Source organism: Seriola lalandi, unplaced genomic scaffold (assembly GCF_002814215.2).
Source record: "Seriola lalandi dorsalis isolate HSWRI2012SDOR001 ecotype SW California unplaced genomic scaffold, Sedor1 jcf7180002054885, whole genome shotgun sequence".
Taxonomy (NCBI): Eukaryota; Metazoa; Chordata; class Actinopteri; order Carangiformes; family Carangidae; genus Seriola; species Seriola lalandi.
In genome coordinates, this window is record NW_019525437.1 from 5,213,279 (window position 1) to 5,235,878 (window position 22,600).

At 40.8% G+C, this 22,600-nt stretch overlaps 1 protein-coding gene across 4 annotated transcripts in view; it reads right to left on the reverse strand.

Moving 5' to 3' along the window:
* LOC111671722 (carboxyl-terminal PDZ ligand of neuronal nitric oxide synthase protein-like) overlaps window positions 1–22,600 on the reverse strand; it is a 187,875-nt gene that overhangs the window by 68,531 nt on the left and 96,744 nt on the right. For 2 of the 4 annotated variants that reach the window (XM_087180045.1, XM_087180044.1), the window contains exons 5-7: window positions 21,861–21,969; window positions 8,817–8,958; window positions 309–535 (exon numbers count right to left, since the gene is read on the reverse strand). In XM_087180045.1, the coding sequence (XP_087036171.1) occupies window positions 309–535; window positions 8,817–8,958; window positions 21,861–21,969 (478 nt within the window). The remainder of the gene's footprint in view (window positions 1–308; window positions 536–8,816; window positions 8,959–21,860; window positions 21,970–22,600) is intronic. The other 2 variants (XM_023428886.2, XM_023428885.2) reach the window with 1 other exon arrangement.

Below are 22,600 nucleotides of genomic sequence, written 5' to 3' on the forward strand. Positions count from 1 at the left end.
GTCCCTGCTGAGATCCAAAATCTCACCAAAGCATTTCGAAACTAATCCCCAACTCTCGCTAAAATACGTTTCGTGGACTTCAGATGACAGTTGTGTTTTACTTTTAACCTTATTGAACTGACCTACATTCACACATTGTCAGTATTTTCTAGCGTGTATCATTTTGTGCATTATTTGTTAACAGCCATTGGTCCACAGCAGTGTAATGTTGGTGGAGAAAGATCACAAGGATATTTGACATAAATCTCTGCTGGCCAAAAAGGAAAAAACTCAACATTCTGTACATAAACATACAGAGTGTGATTTACCTTGTTCTCTGTGTGGTTTAGATCAGGTGTCTTGGCTGTGGCGTCCAGATCAGTCACTCCTCTGTTGACGTTCAACTCCTCCGCCGCTACCACCGCCGCCACCTGGCTCACCTCTTCTGCGTCAATGTCCGTCTCCTCAGCGACGGTCGCAGTCTTCTCTGCGCCTGTTAGCTCCCGAGCTGAGCCGAGGAAAGTACACACACATACAGGTGGATAAGCACGCACACCTGCATACACACATGTGGGCATGAGCATGTACACACACACACATGAGGTGGACACACATGAATAAACTCGAGTAAGAAACATCATACAGCCACAGTATCATATATGACTATATAATTGAATAAGACTCAATGTTTTAGCTGTTTAATAGTACAACTCTTAAGCAAATAAACAGTGAAGTTAGTCAACACATAACCACAGAAAGAGCTATAAGACATTGCAAATATAAATATACAACTCTTCTCTGGGAGTTTCCATTTTGTGTTTTGAGCTTTTAAACAGCATACTGGTTGTGGTTAATGCATTTTTAATGGGACAAATTGGTCCAAATGGGATACAGTTTGTGGTTTCAATGAAGCAGATATAATCAACAGTGGAGTTCAACAACATTAACAGTATTAAATCAACACACTGAAACCAACTAAAAAAAAAATCAAATCAAAAGTCTTAATTTCTAGAGAAAGGTGTTGATTTTGAAAACCTCCAACAATTATAACACTGTCTTTGCCTTCAGCGGTCCAAACCATGTGGAACATTTTACTATTTCAAGTGTTTTTGATTTGCCTCACCAGAACAAAACACTGTTTGTCACACTTGCTGGAACTCTTCTTCCCTCCACTACAATGCCTGAAGTTGTTGGCTATGTATCACAACCTCACCCAATTCAAAGTAAACTGTATGAGTGGAGAACTATTAGATGCCAGAACTCTGGTACAGTTTTAATTGCATTTTCTTGTTTAAACAAAGTTATAAACAACTGCTTATGAGACAAAATTGCATTAGCTCTCTGCCAACTAAAAATAACCAGGTGTACCAGGCGCTACAGGGACTGTAGTCACTTAAGTGGTAAAACTATCTCTACACAAAACAGATGGCAGGTACTAATATTTCCACAAAGCTGCCTCTAACAGACCCCTGAGAAGTTCCAGGAAAAATAAATAACTTTCAAAATCTGAAAAGTACTCAAAAGTAATCAACACATTTATGGGCACTCATGTGAGAATTCATACTCCAAATAAATTGGGGGCAGCATATTATCAGAAAATTGGGGTGTCCACCCCTATTGGAATAAACAAGCAAATCCTTGTCTCTCCCCCGTCCCCGTTCTCTTTGACATTTTTGGACTGGCAATCGGGCATGCCAGGACGAATCCCAGTGGGATCCCGCAGCAGTGGACCAATATGTGCCTGTCACTCAGGGTGCGCATGAGAACGTACTGCGTGCATGTGCAGTGGCTGGGCCCACTGTCCAAAGACAACCAAGTTTCAACCCTGACCATCATCCGCATCTTGAATGAACGTTAGCTTGAATAAATCTAAACTCAGCATGGGGTAGTTGTTGACATGTTGCCTGCATTGACTGAGGGAGTGATGTTTTCCGCACAGGTTTATCTGGCCATCTGATTATGTTAGATTATGTCTTTCTTTGGTTATTATTTAACTGACGATGGCGATTTCACACCTAGTCTGCCCAGTCAGAGAGACTGTTAGGATGTAGTGGTGGCAGGAATAGAGGATGAGCCACAAAAGGTCCAGAAACACGAGAGAGAGGGAGAACAGCTGGAGCAGCAGCATCAACAGCTGAGCTGAGGAAGGAGTGGAGGAATATCGCTGAGAGAGGACAACTGCAACACAGGTTTATAGCTTCTTAAAAATAACTTTGAAAATATTTAAACGAGGACTTCACAAATTCTTGACGATTCAAAGTATTCAAAGAGTACTGCTTTGTTTATTTCGTAGCACTGATCCAACATTTAGCAGGGCATGGCCAGATGTTTAGTGAAGCCAATTTTATATGACAACATTATAGGAGCAGTTTAACATCTTGGAAAATATATTTATTTACTTATTTACTTTAATGTCTGTGCATGCAGTATGGAGCTGGAGTCAGGACAGGGTTAGCCTAGCTTCACATAAAGGAAACATCTGGACTGGCTTTCAATTTAGATCAAAAAGACATCTGACAAGACCTCAAGATTGCTAATTATGTTTTATTTAATCCATTTTTTTTTTTTTTTAAAGAAATTTAAAGACAACAGTTGTGTGCAGTGCTATGTACTGTAACTGTTTCAGTTTATCTATCTGCACTGCCTGGTATGACATTCTAGGGAAAGAAACCAAAAAGTATGATTACAAACATGTGAAACTATTTCTTATTTCTCACATGTGAAGACAAGCTCCACAGAAGAAGAAGAAGCTGAGATTGAAAAGAAAAGGGTAAAAGGTGGAGCTTTAAACAGGAGGTGACATTACTCTCCATTTCCTGATCACCACAGTACTCTTCCTCTGGCTCCTCTGACTCTACTGTTATATTCTCATATCCTCCTTTAAGCTGCCAAGTCCCTACTGAGAATCTGGGCCCATATTCACAAAAAATCTTAAGGCTAAAAGTAGCTCCTAATTTGCTGATTTCAGGGAAACTAACTTTAGGACTCTATTTTTCTGATGACTTACGAGGGAATAATGATCGTTGTGGAGTTTTTGAAGGATGCAGTAAGATCTCCTACCAACCGAAACAACCCAATCAGTGCGGAAATTAAGTGTCTGGCAATGCTGCGCTACTTGGCAACAGAGACAGGCTGATCTATTCACCAAACAATAAATGCAGCCTGACCTACATTGTAGGACAGTTCATAGGATCTCCTTTGGATTTTCAACAACTACAGAGAAATAAAGCAGCTTCATGGTCTGTCTACCCGGTGTGATCGGTGCCAGAGATGTAAGCATGTACAAATTATTGTACCATCACAAGATGAGGAGGTATTTGTAAATAGGAAATCAAAATCACACCATACGCACAGGTTGTAGTAATGCTGTCTGTACAGTTGTAGACATTGTTGTACATTGTCCAGGATCTACACACGAGTCATGGATCTTAATGGAGAGTGACCTGAGGCAGCTTTTTGAAAGGATCATATTCCAGCTGGATGTCACCTAGTGGGGGACTATGGAAATCTTCTCACACCTCAACACACATTTTCTTCTTTTTTTTCTATCAAACTTCAATTCAAATAACTCACACACACTTTTAAATTTGCTCCTCAGTTATTCAATATGTATTTTGGTGCCCATATCTATCCGTTTCCTTCACGCTTCCTGTCCTTTCCTTCTTTCATCTTCATTGCTGCTCCTCCTCCTTCTACATCATACCTCTGCTGTCCATTACACCTCCACCATCTCTTGTCTGCCTCTTTTTCCCATATACACTTGACTTCTTCCTCCAGTGCACGCAGCTATTAGCGCCGTCCTGCCCCTACACTTAAACCTTATCTCCAACATTCTGGCACAGGCACACTGTGGCCTCTTCTCCCTCCTCAAAAGCCTCATCCTTGATAACCTGCTGCCAGCACTGAGCTGACTTGTCTCTCCATCACCGCTCCGCTTCCTCCTACTCCCTATCCAGATCAGTGCTGTGCTGCCCTTCCTCCTGCTTTGTGCTGCTGACATGTCTTCCTGCCCTCTGCCACTTCACTTGCTCTGACTTAGATTTTTAATTCAATTTAACTGACAGAAGAAAGAATAACTGTCTCTTTGTGGAGAGACAGTTATTCATTTTACTACATTACAACATTCAAATACAGAAAGGTGCAGATATGAGCTTTGCACTTTGAGCTCTGTTTGAACTAAATAAAAAGACTCAAATAGAACAGCAAGGAAGCTGCAAGGATACCAATGTGAATTGTGTGAGACATGGAATAGAAAAAAAGTGCAACATATGAACAGATTCAATTACTTTGCGTGAAATGCGGAACTGAAACATTTCTTGGGTTTAATGCAAAATATACCCAACAGTGGTTCGCACTGACACTGACAGCAAGAAGGTCATTCTGTGTGGAGTTTGCATGCATGGTACTTTGGCTTCCCCCCACAGTCCACAGACATGTAGGGTTAGGTTCATTGGTGGCTCTAAATTGCCTGTAGGTGTGAATGTGAGCGTGAATGGTTGTTTGTCTCTGTATATCAGCCCTGTGATAGACCGGCAAACTGGCCAGGGTGTACTCCGTCCTCGTCAGCTAGGATTGGCTACCCTGCCCGTGACCCAAGTGGTATGGCTAATGAATGAATATTTCAGGTTTTTAAATGACATTTCAATCCCACATAAACTCTTGAGCCAGTGTCAATGAAATGTGGTATTTCTCACATAGGTTCTTGAGAGGTTAGGGGCTCGTGTCTATTGTCTATGTTGTTGCTTTTGTCTCAAGGTCATCAACTGTGCTTGGCCCTCCATTAGTAGATCTTTTTCAACATAAGTATGGAGAGAGAGGGAGAGAGAGGGGGATAACAGGCAACAGATATACAAAAAAATCTAATTGGAGACATTGCAATTATGTGGTTCATGCATCCTAGACCACTAGTATATTGTTTTTATTTTAACTTGTGGGGTTAGGCGAACTCCTGAGTAACATTACTATCTTGTTTGTGTTAGAGGTCATTTGTCCCGTCAGCTGTTTAAACAAGTTATTGGCCTAGTTGTCATTGCAATTAACAAATACTGATGGATTCTTGATGCTTCATATCTTACTGTAACTTATTATGATAAAATCTACTGTATGTTAGATGGTTTTATGTATCTATCTATTTTGTTGCATTATTTATGATGTATTGGTTGTGTTGACTACTCTTGCAAACCAAATTGCCCCTCAGGAACAATAAAGACTTTTTTTTAAATCTTATCTAATCTAATGTAGGATCATAATGTTAGTATATCTTGAATATGTAGTATAAAATAATTCATCTTATCTGCTAATGAATGGCACATTGCAAACAGTGTGGTTTGTTTTTCTTGACATGTCCTTTCGAGTATATCCAGTACAAACTACTTTGCTCCCTGGAGATAAAGAAGCTATAATAACATCATACTCAATTGAATGATTTGCCTTATTTATTAAAGTTACTCACCACTTAAACTACTTAAAGAAGTGAAGCTGCATTGGAAACAAGTCTAAAAAAGCCTAAATAGCTTGTTCAGGTAAACGTTTTTTTGTTCTGTAGATTTATTCCACAGACGACATTAACATTAGTGAATATTGCTGACAAGCCATTAAGAACCTTCATCATGTATCCTGCAGGCTTTAATTCAGTGTTCAGAACTTAGCGTTCACTGAACTGCTGAATGGAAGTGCCCGCGGCGTGGTTATGTCTTATGCTAATGTGAACTGTAATGATAGTTTGTCCACTGAGTGGGCATTATTAGTTCCAGTGATGTAAGCTTCTATACATGCTTGTTTGTTTGCCAATAACATCAGATTGTTTATTTTATGTTGCAGAACTTTGTGCAATTGTTCTGAAATGCTGCAAAAACTTTTTTTTTTTCTTGAGAACAAAACATCTCTTGCTCCACACTTTTTTCCCTCTCCTCTTTTCTTCTGACTCCCTGCTGCTCGGCCTCGTTCTCCATCCTCTCATCTCTGTAATCCACTTCTACATTTCATCTTTTCTTGCTCCTCTGTTCCTTTTTCCTCTAATATCCATCTCTTCCTCCCCCTCCCTTGCGCTATCCCTGCTATCCAGATTTCCGTTCTTCTAATCCACTATCTCCCACTCTCCTATCCCTTCTCCTTTCATTGCCATGATAATTAGTTCTCCAGATAAGCTCATTGGTTGTGCATGGCAGCTCTTGTGTTGCCTAACACACCATGACAGCAAGTGTGCAAGTGTGTGTGTGTGTGTGTGTGTGTGTGTGTGTATACAGGATTGCATTTGTATGCATGTGCGGTCGTTTCACTGTGTGTGGATGTACAGTTATAGCGCGTGGGTGATCTCTGGGCTCATCAGCATGTGAAAGCCAGCTCGTCTCTGGAGGGCTGGAGGGGGGCGTGGAGATAATGTACCCCAGCCTGATGCTCTCACATCAGGGTGGGAGGCTGACCACTGCTGGCTGCTGTAATCACTGGAACGGTAGAGTGAAAGAGTCGAGCTTGTGGACTCTTCCAACTGCTGAATCTCCATGTCTGTCATCTCAGACCCCCCTCGGAGGCACGTGTCCCCCCGTGCCGCAGTGAAACCCATCCTGTCCAGGCATGAGGCAGCGGATAAAAGTAGCTCATCCCACCAGTGTTGTTGTGCAGTCTTTCTTTGGGTTAACTCATCCGTGACATTCAACCCAAGCATTGCACTCTCCTGCTTGCCAACTTGGGCACAATGCAGGCAGGAATTAGCACGTCTGTGTGTGTTTATGCGTACGTGTGTTTGTATGTGTGTATGTGTGCGTGTCTGTTTGTATGTGTGTTTGTGTTTGTGTGTGTGTATGTGCATGTACAGCACAATCTGCTTGTGCTATCTGATGACATGTGATTATGAGAATTGTGTAGGTGTTTGTGCGTGGTGGAGAATGTGTTGACAAGGCTTCGGATTTTGCATTATTTTTGGACTATACATTCAATTTCCACCATCTCCACTGTTTCCTTTATGATACAGTTTTTACACTTTTTTTTTAGTTCTATTTGATGACCTAAAAATAAAAATCCGCCCGGGTTTGTTTATCTCGTCTCTCTAAAGGGATGACGGATGAGCTCTGCACCTCTGCTGAGCTGAAACCTTGTTCACACGGGGGTGGATGGATCCTGGCGGCTGCTCCCAGGAACTTCCTTCCTGACCCACTTCCCTACAATACCCCTTCAAATGATTTAAAGAAACACTGCAGCTTCTTTCAACTCAGGTTGTATTGTCATAGCATCATCAGTTCTGTCAGTAATGATAACATGAGTTAACTAAACAACTGCTGGGAAACAGGCTGTAAATCAGTGGTTTTCTGTCGGGCCACCTAAACTACTGTGTTTATTAAACACGGACCTTCAGGGAGAGAGGCCACACATTCAGTGACAACTGTTAATGCTGTCATCTGGGCAACTAAACTGATTGTGATACAGAATGCATCAGGATCTGTCCCATTTAGCTCAGCAAGTGTCAATGACTGATTAATCACATCATTTGGTACAGTAGCTTCAGGGTAAAAAGTAAATTACAAGTAAAAAGACAACAAGTTTAATTTTAATATTGTCTTAAGGTAGATGTCCACATGATGTTTGATTATAAAGCAGGTCTAGGTTCTATATTAATACTGTGAAAGCATCAAAGTGCTCAGTCCACAGAGAAACGCACACAGCCTGTTTTCAGAAACTGAGCCTTAAAACCAGCCATCAGGACTTCTGTAACTTTGTGATGTCACAACAAAGCAGTCACCGCTCTCAGCCATGCCGTAAGCCCATGTGGACACACCATCCAACCCTGCAGGATTTGGTTTGTCTGAGTGTTTACCTGAAATCTTTTTATTTGATCACTCAGAAAACAGTCAGCCAATCAGAAGAGAGGCTCAAAGCCTCCTCTCTTCTGATTGGCTCACCGACCTGTTGTTACTAGAACTGCAGTGAGAAGCCTGAGAGGAGATGTAAAACTACATTGAGATGGCTTTGAGCTATTTCTTAAAATCAGAAATATATCTTTTCATGGATCAAAACTTCAACTAAAACACCAGGAAAAGTGTAAAATATGGGACCTTTAACATATGTTGATGTAAGTTAATGTGAAGAAAAAGGTGTCAGCAATGAGTTTAACATTTGGTCGGGGAGCTACTTCAAAAATGACACTGATTTGAACCCACAGCCAATAGCCAGCCATAAAATAACATTGCAACTCTAGATAGTATATGTTTTGTTCTCAATTTTAAGAAAACATTAAAAAAAATTTCTGAACAGACTCCCTGTCTCCTCCATCAGCAACACTCATCTCTCTGACACACTGAACCCTCAACTGTTACATCAAATCCACCCACATGTCTGACTGCCTCTGCATTTTCTCTGTTGCTCTGCTTGTGCAAAAAAAACCCCATTTATGTTCTGTTGTGTTTACCTCTGATGAATCACCTGCTGTGTGTCGTGTGTTTCTAGCCTTTCTGACAGAATTACACCTTGAACGTCTGAGTCCAACATACAAAATGATGTTCAATGATAATCGAAGAATACAAGAACAGCTACTGATGAAAGTGTGATGACAAACTAAGAAAAAAACCCTCTCCTTCAAGAGAAACGTCTTTCTTATAGTTGCTGACTTCAAGATTGAAACATACTTTTTTCCTTTCAACAACTTTTATTAAAATGCAGCACTCCACAGCAAACATTCAGCCTGCACTCTGTATTCCTCTTGTCTAATATCACCTTCTGATTCCAAGTTACTGTATAATTTAGAAGTGAACCAGCAGTAAGCACAGATCACTACATCTACTGAAAAACAAATAAGTCAACAAACTGTGTGGCAGGTGCATGTTGGTCTGTGTGTGTACGTGTACCTGTGATGGAGGAGTCGTTGCCGTTCTTCTCACTGTGGCAGTCCTCCTGTCCGTCCGCGTTCTGCTGCGTGTGCTGCAGACTCAGTTTATGACAAACCTCAAAGGCCTGGCCAACTGTCCGGACGATACGCATGGCCTGACTCTAGGTGGGCAGGGGACAGACGGACACATAAAGAAACACAGTTGTAATTCTCAGAACACAATCTTTTACACTTTTATGTTGTCATTTGGTTCAGAACACTCACTACTGTGCAGCGTTTTGCAATCAAACATTTGATACCATGTTATGTCTTCTTCATTTCTATGCTGATGACACCCAGTTATATATTTACCTCTAAAGCTCACAAATCCTAGCAGCCTTGTTACCTCTCTCCTTTCAGACATTCTCTTCACTCTTTCCTGTCAGATCTTTTTTTTGATTTGAGATGTTTTTTTTTGTTGTTGTTCTCTTTTTATTATGCTCAGGTACTTTGGACTTTCTTTTGTCTTGTTATTAAAATTATTATATTATTACATTATTATTGCTTGGATTGAGTTTCTTTTCCTTATTTATCCTGCAACTCAGTTCTTATTCTTATTCTAAACAAACTAGAGAGGTAAAACCTATCACTTCTCATGTACCTGGGGATTTTCCCAGAAAATACTACAGTCTTGAGCTTTTTTCCTCTAGTGTCAGATTTAGACTGGATCCAGATGTGCTGCAGAAATTAATGCATTTTGTATCAATCAGACACAATAGACAGTTCATAAATGTAGGGCTCATATTCAGCTGCTAATTCAGTGTCATGTGAACTAACTGTTGTCTGTATTTACTGTCCACAATGTAATTTCTATGGATTTTTGTTTTATAACCTAGGGTGCATCGACTTGGATGTGTCTGCTTATCTCCCCTCTTTCCTCTTCCTGCCCCGCTCTGAAAAGGCAGGTCGAGTGAAAACAACTTAGGTGACTTCTATCTTGCCATCTGCCCTCCCTTGTCTGTCTTGTCAGACAGTAGAGAGGCGCAGAGGCAGAAAAGATTTCATTTTAAAGCACCAAGTCCTAGCCTCCAAACACCACTCCTCCTCAGCTGAATGAGCGGAACAGATGCATCACGGCCTGAGAGTCAGAACAGAATCAAGACTCTGCCAAAGGACAAAATCCTTTCTTGTCCCCATGATCAACTCTGGAGCAGTCTTAAAGTCTTGTCCCACAAAGTCTTCATAAAATCAGAACGTTTTGTGACCTCAGGCTCAGAATCTGATGAAAAAATATACTTTATTAGTTGCATCTGGGTGTTTTATTGCATTAACAGCAGAGCCTAGTTTTTGCAACATCGAGGTACTGGGCCTCAGCACAGACACCCACATTCTGATCACATCTGATCTACATTACTGTGACAAAAAATAAATAAACTAAAATTACCACATTGCGGTAGTATGCTCCAAGTTGCCGAAATATGGTCACAATCTCTCCTGCCTGAGTTACAACATTAAATAATAGCAGAGGTGTTTTTTCAGAACATTATGATGTCACAGTGAAGTTGACCATTGACCATTTGGACATAAAAATATCATCACTTTCACAAATTCACATATCAGTTATGTCATAATTAATGTGTGAATTTGTGAGTCATGGCCAAAACAGTGTTTTGTGAGATCACCGGGACGTTGATCTTTGAACACCAAATGCTAAATTTTAAGATGTTCCCTCAAGGTGTTGCTGAGATATCGCATTCATGACAATGGGACGGACGGACAACCCGAATACAAAAAAATCAGACATATTAATGGTGTTGAGATCTATGACTTTGTACAGTTTGGTGCAGATCCATATTAATCTGGATCTCCGGATATGGAGAAAAAAAAGTCCATGCACAGCATTGTGTTTGATTGTGTGTTTTCCAGACAGTCAATGTATGAGTAATGGGAGCCTCAGCCTTTGCTGTGTTCACTGTGTTCAATAACACCAGTTTCTACTCTCGTCCCCTGTATTAGTGCCTCTAGAAATGTCTTCAAAGGAAAACACGTGTTTACTGTCAAGCTGAGGACCCGTATGGGGTGAGAAGACATGAATAAAGGGTCCATAGAGGAGGAAGAGGATGAAGCGGAAAGAGAAGACAGCATAGCATAGTAGAGAGACTGGACAGTGGCTCTGAGGAGGATAGTAATCTGGATCTCACAGACAAGTGGACGATTGTTTGGCTCCATTCTAGTTTTACGTCTTGATATGTTGACAGGCTTTCACTCTGTAGAGACAGACATCATGATGGTAAATTGAAAAATTCTGCCTAAACCACCTTTAGCTCTTTCCTCATTTGTCCCTCTGACACCTGTCTTCTCCTCTTTTCAAATTTTCTGGCCACAAATATTAATATCCTGCAGTGGATAAGACAAATGGATCTGACGGCATTGAGGAAAAATAAGATAAACTATTGTCAGTTGAAGAGAAAATTGCTTTGGAGCAGACAAGACATCAAACTAACAGCCATATAAAAAATACTGTCAGGTGTATTGTCTTGTGTGTTTAAGAGCTTTATGGGGACCAATGCATTTGCACTTGTTATATGATAAGATTGTTCAGAGATGGGAATATACTGTTTCCACAACAACCTTCTATCCTTTGCTCTTTTCCTCCTCACACCCACTGTTCAGTCTCTCTACGCTGTGCTGTCTTCTCTTTCCTCTTAATCCTCTTCCTCCTCTATGGACCCTTTATTCATGTCTTCTCACCCCATACGGGTCCTCAGCTTGACAGTAAACACATGTGTTTTTCTTTGAAGACATTTCTCATACAGAAGACGAGAGCAGAAGCTGGTGTTATTGAACACAGTGAACACACCAAAGGCTCAGGCTCCCATAACTCATACACTGACTGGAAAACACACAATCAAAAATGTGCATAGACTTTTTTTTCCCTCTAAGTTTGTGTGTACCTTACTTTCTTTCTAAGCCCAAGCTTTGACTTTTCAGTGGTCTTGAAGAAAAGAAATACACCGTTTTACCCCAAACTGTTTAAGTGCAACCATTTCATCCAAGTGTCAACATTTTTGCGGCCGTTTTTCTGGTTCTGGCACAAGATGATGGCGTCCCCATTCTACAACCCCCTATTTTTAATATATTAAACCTGAAAACAAGTGTGCAGGGTTGATGTGTAGTGGTAATATCAGCCTCTAGGTAAAAGGTGAATTTTTAGCAGGCACTTTGGATCCAAAACTGCAGCCAGCAGCTTCACCGACTGGTCTTTAATCTTCAGTACAGTAAGCAGCAGAGAGTCCTTCCATGTGAGGGCACTGCAGAGGTCAGGGACATATCTTTAGAGCATATCAAGTATAAAGGCAAAAGCTAGTATGAGAATGTATGTATATTTAAATACCCTGAAGCCAGTGCAGGAGTGAAGAAGAGCAGAGATGTTCTTTGCTCCAGTTAAACTCTGCCAGCAGCTTTTTGTAAGATGCAATTGTTTTATGGACTTTTGGGGGAAACTGAAGAACAATGTATTAGAGCAGTTAAACTGTAAATCATAACTGTAGCCAAACTGTAATAAAACCTGAAATACTGCCTCCGCCACTCAGACTAGTTTCGGGTTACATCCCTGTTTATCCAGCATCATACAAAATATGAACCAATTGTGTGACATTTTGTCATAGTTGCTGTGTGAAGTCTTGGGTTATGGCTAAAAAGTGTTTTGTGCAGTCAAACTGACCTTGACCTTTGACCACCTAAATCAATCAATCAGCTGATCTTTGAGTCCAAGTGTATGAAGGGATTCCCTTGAAGAGTTATCAAGATATTGTATTCACAAGGCCAAAACCATGTTTTTGAGGTCACCTGACCTTTGACGAAAATCTAATCAGTTCATCCTTGAGTCCTAGTGAATGCTTGTGCCAAATTTAAAGAACTTCTGTCAAGATGTTACGGAGATAACGTGTCAACGAGAATTGGATGGGTGGGCCACCCGAAAACATTAAGCCTCCGGCTCTGACTGTCGCCAGCACGAAGACATGAAAGGAGCCAGCCTCAAGTGGCCATTGGAGGAACTGCAGTTTTTAGCAGCTCTGTTGTCGGAGGGGGCTGCTTGTTCATGCCCCCTCCTGTACAGACTGTCAACACTGGATTCTAGATTTCCTAACTTTAACCGTGTACTCTTCTTGCACTTATTAAATACATGTGGCACTTATTGAACAGATGTAGTACTTACTACTTACACCAAGGTTTCCTACTGCACTGAAGCTTTAGTGATGTCCCTCACCTGTAAGTCGCTCTGGGTAAAAGCGTCTGCCAAATAAGTAAATATCAATGTAACCACAACCGCGATATTCCTTTTTACATAACCAAGGAGTTTTAGTTGGTTGAACTTGGCTGATCAGAAAGAGAGTCCTTGTATAGTGTTAATCCCTTATACAGTAGATGTGTCCTGTCAGACTATTCACTGTTATTTACACCTTTGTTAAATGGACTGTCACTTTCAACTACCCACACACTTTATCCTTTCACTCACTTTTTGTCAGGATGGTTGTCCTGTATCTTGCCCTGAGCCAACTCTCCGATGGATCTCCAATTATGGCGGCTGACAAGACTTCTGGGAGATTTGTCACTCAAATGCAAAGACTGTATATCCTGCTGTAAAGATATGAAGTAGTTTTTAAGTTGGACATCTGTCACTATCTCTGTATGCCCCCCCCCCCCATCCCCCCTCCCCTTCACTTACCCTGTCTGTCAATTCAACTGAATAAATGCGCCCTCTTTGCATCTCCCTCTCTTCTCTATATATCAAGCTGCCAGACAGCTGGATCCGTGTAGCAGATAGGGCCAAGAGTCAAAAAGCCTGATGCATTATTTATCCCAGATTACCCACAGAGCTTCAGCTGTGCTTTCTCTGCCCTCTTGGAAGTTTTGGCACAAGCAAAGAGACAAAAAGGAATATAATGCAATCCAGAAAAAAGCAGGGTAAACAATGCGATGATGACTGGGGAGTTCCTCCTGATTAAAGCCTTTTCTCCAACTATCTCCTCTGGTGATGAGCACATTCATTCGGCTTCTCTCTTGATTCCAATGTTTACATATTCACTCCATCTCTCTGCGACTTACACATCCATCACTCTGCGCACAGAGGGTATTTATAGTAAGAGAGAAAGAGAGATTACAGCAATGGCTACATCTGATTTATACTGTTCCCCCAACCAGATCCAACTTTAGACAAAGGGGGAGTTTTACTTCCACCAGCGACACAGTGGTGAAACTCTAGCTGATAACTCTGATAATCAGGGGACAGACTGACCTGACATTCAAATACTTTGCTCGCTTCAAGTGCATCAGTGGGAGGAATAATACTGTGCAGAGTGCGAGTTTGGGAAAGTACTGTGGGAGAATATTTTCAGACTAAAATAAGCACTAATCAATGGACAGGTTTGTGTGTGAAAGCATGAAGTAGGTGAAGTGAGAAGAAATTAGTTCATGATGCCTCAGCGACTCTTCTGAACCATTAGCTCAATTTCCAACCTTTCCTGTGCATCATACAAACATACACCGTTACACACTACAACCTCACACTAGACCTGGGTGTCGGGACTCCCAGATAGAAATGTGTCTTTAGCACTGAGTGTGAAAAACTGTCAGGTATTGAATGTCGCCATTGTGCAATTAGTTTCTAAGTGTTTCATAGAAAAACTAACCATTAATACAGCAGAGCAGCAGATGACACAGGTCTCCTGAACACACACTGAGCCCATATTTCACATGTAACAGCTGTCACAGGTTAATCTATGGTTGCGACAGCAGCAGAGAGTCCAGTCTGCAGGTTAGCGCCATACATTTCACTGTTAAACCGCTGCTGAATAATTACAAAATAAAAGTTTCTCTTTCTTTCTGTTTCTGTCCACATTTTGTCTTTCTCTTTCTACTTCCATGGATTTGTTTAAATGAAAATGAAACGCCAATATCATTTAAAACATTTTCTTTCTTTAAAACCGGACAGCATTTTACAGTCATCTGAGGGTGGTGATGAGGGGTCGGCTAAGGCTCACTAAACTGTTCAGATAAACTAATAAGACATTTTGGCAGGTAGTATTCAGGACATCGATGCCATGACAGAGATCTATTTTAGCACCAGGCGCTGTGTACTGACTACATCTACTGTACATCAGTACAGCCTGATGAGACATTTTGTGTCTGTCATTCAATCTCAACTTGGGTAAAAGAATAATAAGCATTCGCCAGGTGAGGGTAGAATCTCTATTTGGACATTATAGCTAAATGTGGGACTGATTGTCTGATGTTGTAAGATTAAAAAAAAAAAAAAATCAATCAATCAATCAAAATTATCTGGAGGGCCAGATATTATTGCTGGTGGTTCAGTTTTGGCCTGCAGACTGCTAGTTTCCAACCAGTGGTCTAGACTCACAAAGACCATGAGTTGTAAACAGTGAAACAGTGAGAGACGGAGAAGAAATTAGAAATTAAAATTTATCTTGATTCATAAAAAGTACACATAGACCAATAAAACAGGGGAAGTGTATCGACTTCTGCCTCTGATTAGATCTGAGTACTGACATCTCTTGGTCAATATATCACACCACTTGTGTGTTGTGTCCGGTGAGAAGTAATATGACGCAAACACAAAACACACATACACTGCACACATTGACTTGTTCCACGATTGAATTCAGCCTCTGCTGTAAAAGCAATGCAGCCTTGACAAAGAGGTAAAAAATAAATTAAGTAAGGAAAGTAAAAACGAGACAGTGAGAGACAAAAGAGCTGAGGGCAGAGGGATCATTACACTGAAATATGGATATTCAATAAGAAGTGCTGAAAGGCTATTAAATCCAATTACCTTAACCAAGCAGTGTCGAGAAAAAAAACGAGTCCTTCTCATCAATTTGTCTAGAAGTAGCCTGATGTCATTTTATATCAGATCTCTTCAGTGTCAATGAAGAAACTATTAATTCTCAGCTTTTTGTAAACAGGCCCATTCTGGAGCTTTAACCACCTCAACTATTTACTATTTAAACTCTGCCCACGTTAAGAGACACATCCACCTCACTCCATCACTTCAGCCCCTTATACACGACTTCAAACGGTTTTATTTCTTCTGTAGCTCACTCGCTATTTTCTGATGTCATCGCCTTTGAGCAAATAAAAAAGTATTTCAGGATAATTTAGTCTTTGTAATCATCTTTGAAGGCAGAACATTCAGCTTGTCATCTTGAAGCCATTGGCTGACACTGAATGACAGCATATGGTTGGAGGGCATCTAATCGAGGGGAGAGGGAACTCGATTAACACTTGACACAGTAACCACAGCTCTCCCTCCGTCTCTTCGACCAGCTGTGGACAAGAGATGAGACTTTCTCCATCACAACTGTTAGATAAATAAATAAATAAATAAAAGGTGTTTTTTTTTTGTTTTTTTTAATCGCACTGATGTCCATCATTTGTTGATTTTATGTTGTTAGTCCAGTGGGCGTTAAGTGCATTTGCATAACTTCCCTTATTAAAATTATTTTAACAATAACAACATTAACAAAAAAATCACAGCCAGCTGCTACTTTCCACTCAGCAGCAGTGATGGGATGTTTTGTTTTGTAGTCTATTATCAGGTTTAAAAGACCATAACTGGGTTTTATGCTTTGTCTTTAATCACTGCGCTCAGCACTGACATCAAACAGAGAATCTGACTTGAGGATGAAAGATCATGGAAATGACTTAATCCTCTGGGGATAACGAATGTGTTCAAATTTAAAACACTAACCTGATGGTGAAGCTGAAGGAAATATAACCAGAATTAATCCTGTGGGATCCATGACCATTGTTGGGGCTGTGGTTATAGACAACAGAGCGGAAGGTGGAACTCAGAATCAGTAACATTTGTTCAGTGTGCAGAGACGTGTTACCAAAATGTGTTATTTATTTATCAGCTGGCTTAAATCCACACTCCAACTCAGGGTTTTCAACCTTTTATGGCCAGGGATCCTGTCTCCTGTCTCAAGCCCAGGAATTGGAGAGTTTTCAAGCTATGTGAATATGAGCACCGCACAGTGTTGCACTCCATCCACAGATTGTGTGATTAAAAAAAAAAAAAAAGGTGCTAACTTCTCAAATATCAGCCTGAAAAATTCTGATTTACTTGGGCGCTACGCCGTAATTTGAAATCAGACCTGATCAGTGAAAACGCACTGAAATACTGTCATGTTAGGGATTCATACACAGCTTTTGGCTACGTCCACACTAGTATACCATTTTAAAATGAAAATGATCTTCGTGTGTGCGTGTCAGTGCAAACAGGAAGCAGACTGTTTACTCTGCATTTGGTTAGCTGCACAAAATACTACAAACAAGGAACAGCAAAGACAGTTTAACTGAACAGCTACTGCTAGCAAAGACAACACGGTCTGTACTTCGTTATCCATGTTGCTTTCACCACTGGTAGTCGAGGCTTTTGCCCCTTTCACCTTTTGCCCGTCTCGACTACAACGCAACCCTGGCGTTTTCAAACTAAATGAGATCAGCATTGTTTCCAAAAGTTTTTTCAGGGCTCAGAACTCTGGAGTAATGTGAACAGCAGGAGGAAATGTAGGAAAAGGCGTTTTAAAACGAAAACGCAGTAGTGTGGACGCACCCTGAGACAGCATTCAGGTGAAGAACGCATTCAGCTCTGCTCCCCCTGCCCCTCTCCTGGGCAGATCTCCACCTCCTGTCTACATACGAACCCCTGATTCAGCAACAACCAGCTTCAAACAAAACACTGAGGAGACGGTCTGATGAGGCACATCGAGCTAAGACAGATGCTTCGAGTGAAAACACTGGGATGTTCTATGTGGGCCACACGAGGAGGATATAGACAGTCTTACACGCTGTGTAATTGACTACATTAACTTCTGTGTGGAGAACACTGTGCCCTGTACGTGGGTGCAGTGTTTCTCCAACAACAAGCCCTGGGTCATAGCTGATCTGAGTGGAGGATTAATGAGGGTGAGGACTGTAACGGGATGAAGATGGAGGAGAAACTTTAACTAAACAGCATAAGTGATGTCTGGAGAGGCATGAGGAGTGTCTCAGCAGCAGACAGTCGGAGGGGTGGGGGTGTGGGGGGGCAAACAGGGACCACTTCTGAAGGCTTTCTATGACTCAGTAGTGGCATCAGCTATCTTTACTGCAGTTGTGTGCCAGGACAGTGGCATCAGCGGGGCTGAGGTTGTCCCCTGGACACCGTGGAGGTGGCGAGTGAGAGGAGGATCTTGGACAACGCCTCCCGCCCCCTGAGGGGAGTCCCTGTGTGCCCCGGGCAGCTCCACCCACGCAGATCCTTTGTCCCTACAGCGGTCACACTCTATGGCAGAAGTCACAGCTGGCTCTCACACTCACATCTGGACTATAGAGGCAGGCTCAGCCTCCCTGCATGAGTGCTCTATAATTATTACTAGTATAATAATAATTATTTACTGCTATATGCCATATCTATTCACACTGAACCGCTCAACCCCATGCTGTGTGTACTTGTCACTTTTGTCACTTTGAAACAGTTACATCTCAGCTCTTAAACTTTTTGTTGTGTGTATAGTACATTGTGTATTTATATAGTTATTTATGTCCTTTTATCTTGTGCTTTCATGCTGTTTTGTATTGTCTGATTTGTGTTTATATTTGCTGCTGTAACAGCGAAATTTCTCTCCGTGGGATCAATAAAGTGTCTTCCATCTAATTCAGTATTCTGATGAAGGCTCCCTGGTTTCTGCTCTTGCTCACTTCAGTTCTACATAACAGAGGCCAGGTCATTCATTAGCTTCCTTTTAACTGTCGATTCGAGGAAGAAAGGAGGGAAAGAGCGAGAGCGCATGGGTGACAATGGGAGAGAGAGAGACACGCACACAAGGCCTGTCTAAGTGTGAGAAGTGATAGGCCACTAAAGTCTTTTTATGCTGCCGTGATTTAAAGCACAGCCATTTTTTCACTGCGGGTAGTTAAGAGGGAAATAAAGTCTGCTTAATCTTGTACTCAATCTTACACTCGCAACCTTCCACACGTCAAAACACACTTGCAGGAAACCACACACTGCTTCGGATGACACTTTTACTGCATGTTTGATATGTATATCCCTTTTTCATTATGGCAGAGTGTTTCATTCTCTTTTTGTCTTGCTCAATCAATTTTCTGAAACTTTCCCCTTCTGTCATTGTGTCACTTTTTTATTTTTCACTTTTTCTTTTTTTTTTAACTTTCTCTTTACTATTCTCTTCATCTCCTCTCTTTCCTTATGGCACATACTTGACTGAAAATGCTGGTTGGTAATTATGTTAATGTGCTCACATAATGTGATTTATGGACATGTTAAAGTGAAAACACTTATTTCCAGCATCTCCAAAGACGTTAAAAGACAGAATTATACTGGATATGTATGAATACTGTTTGGACCTAATGTTATATTTTATCATCATAAAGTTATTTTATAAGTTTTCTTATATTTAAAGCTGCACAGATAAATATTTGTATATATGCAATGACTGAAATGACAGTTATTTGATGTGTCAATTGGAGTAACACATTCCCAGATCACTTAAACACTTAAATCTAATTATTTAGCACTTAATTATCAGTATATAAATAATTAATAAATGGTTTGTACATGGGGTGTTGTGATGTACTGGTATTAATATTTGTTAAGTTATAAGTACTAATACTTTTGTTGTACTGGTTACAACATATCTAGCTAGCCAAATAATGGGCTATGTGAAAGAATACCTGTAGGAAATGGGAAGTTTTATTGTGAAGGTTTGTAATGAACGTGGCAGCAGTTGCCAATAAAGCAGTTGCTGAATAATTAAAAGATTTTTTTTTTTCAAGTAATAATGCAAACCGTGATATTTAAAGGAATAAAATGTCAGCTGTTAGGCCTTGTGGATCTTTTGTTTATCTGCCGACTCCATATAAAAGCTAATAATAAATGTTACAGAAATAATAATTGCACCGTGTCGACTGGATGAGTAAATAGGCGACATATTCCATGTTCTGCTATATCAGCCTCGTAAAGTGGAACTATGGTAATGAGTTTACAGCTTGTTGTGATTCCCCCAAGTGGCCAAAGAGATCCCTCACAGTTGAACCAAATTAACTTTTCTTTACTTTGTTAACTTTGTTTCTTTGCACCAGTGCAAGTGTTTTCGTAGCGCAGGATGTCCTCCTTCTGTCAATCACCAGACAGCCACAACAAAAACATTTCCCCACCTAAAAAACAAACCCTCAAAAACAAACTATATTAGAAACTCAATGATAACTGTTTGAAACATTGGCAGCTCCTTTCAAGCTGAGTTTTGCCTCAAAACATAATGAAGTTTTCCATTAAAATCAATATTTCCCATAGTGTGTCCATCACCACTATACTGTAAAAAAGATCTCACACACACACACACACACACACACACACACACACACACACACACACACACACACACACACACACACAAGTTACCAGCTTAATGGCTTAAGGGCCATTGTTGCCCCAGAGAATTTTGGTATGTGTCAGTTTCCATTTTGTCTTCCGAACAGACTGTGTGTGCATGCGTGTGTGTGTGTGTGTGCGCGCTCATGTTTCAGTGTCGCTCTGTCTGTTATAGATAACGAGGCGGTGCATGCTTCACCCGGCTAACCCCTGGACTTCAGCATCAACTTCTACGAACTGGCAGCTAAAGAGGAAAAATTAGCACATTTTCTATCCAACTGTGTCACACAATTGGACTGTTTGGATTTTGTCTCTGCTCAGCTCTGCAGCAACACAACCTCCCCAAACCGACTAAAAACTTGCTCCTCAGACCTCAACGCTGACAAGACTGCGATGCCCGGAGGTATCACTGCTGCTCGACAGCCGTGTGTCTCTTTATTGGAGGTTGTCAGGATGTGACTCAGAAAGTGACATAATTTAAGAGTGGAGGAGGAGGAGGAATTGCTTTAAACACTACGCAACTAACAGACTGTGAAAACACTGAGAATGACACACTTTGGTTTTTCCCATCTCGCCATAACACAGAAACAAAGAAGTTCGATGAGCTGCTTTTTGCAACTTGTGCAAAAACAAAAATTCTGACTCTAAGTCTTTTTCTTCTTACATTCATTTTGTCAAACCTAATCTGGTTCATGCTACTGAAAAATAATGCTGATAAAGTTGATGACATGATCCTTTCTTTTCTTCTGGCTACAACATATTACACACTGATGCACTTGCATAAGAAAAACTGAATGTGCAGTCAGAGTCTAGAGTCTAAAACACAAAAGCTATGATATGTTCATTTTAACTTATAAGCACAGCCACTGAGCAGCTGCACTCTGGTGTTAAGTGCCTTGCTCGAGGGAACCAGAACCCCACTGGAAAAAATGGAGACTGGTTTCTTTGGTTGCATGTGTCTTCAGTGGCACTGCCAGTTAAGATTCAAAAAGAGCATCCTACTACTAACAATCCAAAGAATAAAATCTTTTATGGTCCCATATAGTATAAAGGTAGATGTCCATGTGTTGTTTGATTATAAAGCCGGTCTAGGTTCTATATTAATACTGTGTAAGTATCAAAACCTCAGTCCACAGAGAAATGCACACATCCTGTATTCAGAGTCAGGACTTCTGTTAACGCTCTCAGCCATCACCTGAGACCATCCCACCTGGACCCGCCAGGCTCAGAGCCTCTCTCCTCATCTCTCTCAGGTTTCAGAGAAAAGCCTGAGAGAGATGTAAAACTACACTGAGATGGTTTTTGGTTCTTAAAACTTTTAGGGTAAAATATGTGATATTTAAACCTGACCATCAGTGTGTTCAACAATCCCAACAATCAAATACCTAAATGCCTCATGGGAAATCCCGTAAGAGTTTCCTGTTTCAGACACTTACTCTGAGTTTTCAGAGCTTGGTGTTTGTGTCTAAACCCAAGTGGATCCAGTGAACACAGTCGGAGTCAGGCCACATTTTTCAAGAAGAGCTATAGACCTCGACCCTGAATCAAGCACTGCATTCATGTAACATTTCAGGGATTCGTCACAGGTCAAAAGTTGAAAGCATAAAACAGGTCTCCTGCCTGTCGTACCTTCTTCTTGGACTTGAAGACGTTACAGCGGAAGACATTGCTCTGTCCGTCTCTGGCGATGTAACTGAAGATCTTCAGATCCTGGGAGTCATGAGACACATAGAATATCCTGAAACAGAGAATAAAATAGGTCAGACATTTAAAGAAATAAAAAGGATTATGATGCAAAACAGAATTGCAGCCTGGCAACGTTTCTAAATGTATTTTAAGATGTAAAATCGGCACCAAGCCTGTTTCTCGAGGGTTTCAATGTGACAAAAATAAATAAAGGTTAAGGAAGTTGTGATTTGACTATGGGGGGAATCAACTATCAACTATTCAAATAAATTGGCAAGTACAGACTTCCTCATAGATTTCTCTAATATTTATAAGGGAATATGGGACAAGAAGCTCAGTGACACACATTGAAAGCCAGGTTACCTTCAATCCCAAGTAAAAATAATACTTCAAATGAAAACAGTGTGAGGAGGAGACAGGAGGTAATACTATTATAACAAACATTTTCTTGTGTGAGGCGGATGCAGGGGGAACTAAGTTTGAGACAAAAATAGAGTTCTCCGGGTGGGGAGAGATTGGATGCTACTGACAGTGAAAAGATTTACAATATCCCGCAGAGCAGGTAAATGGGAAGAAATAAGTTTGGGAGCAAAAGAGATAATACACAATAACCTGCAGAAGGGGGAACATTGTATGAGTTAAGCTCCACACTTGATCTAATTTATGATGACACAAGAACACAG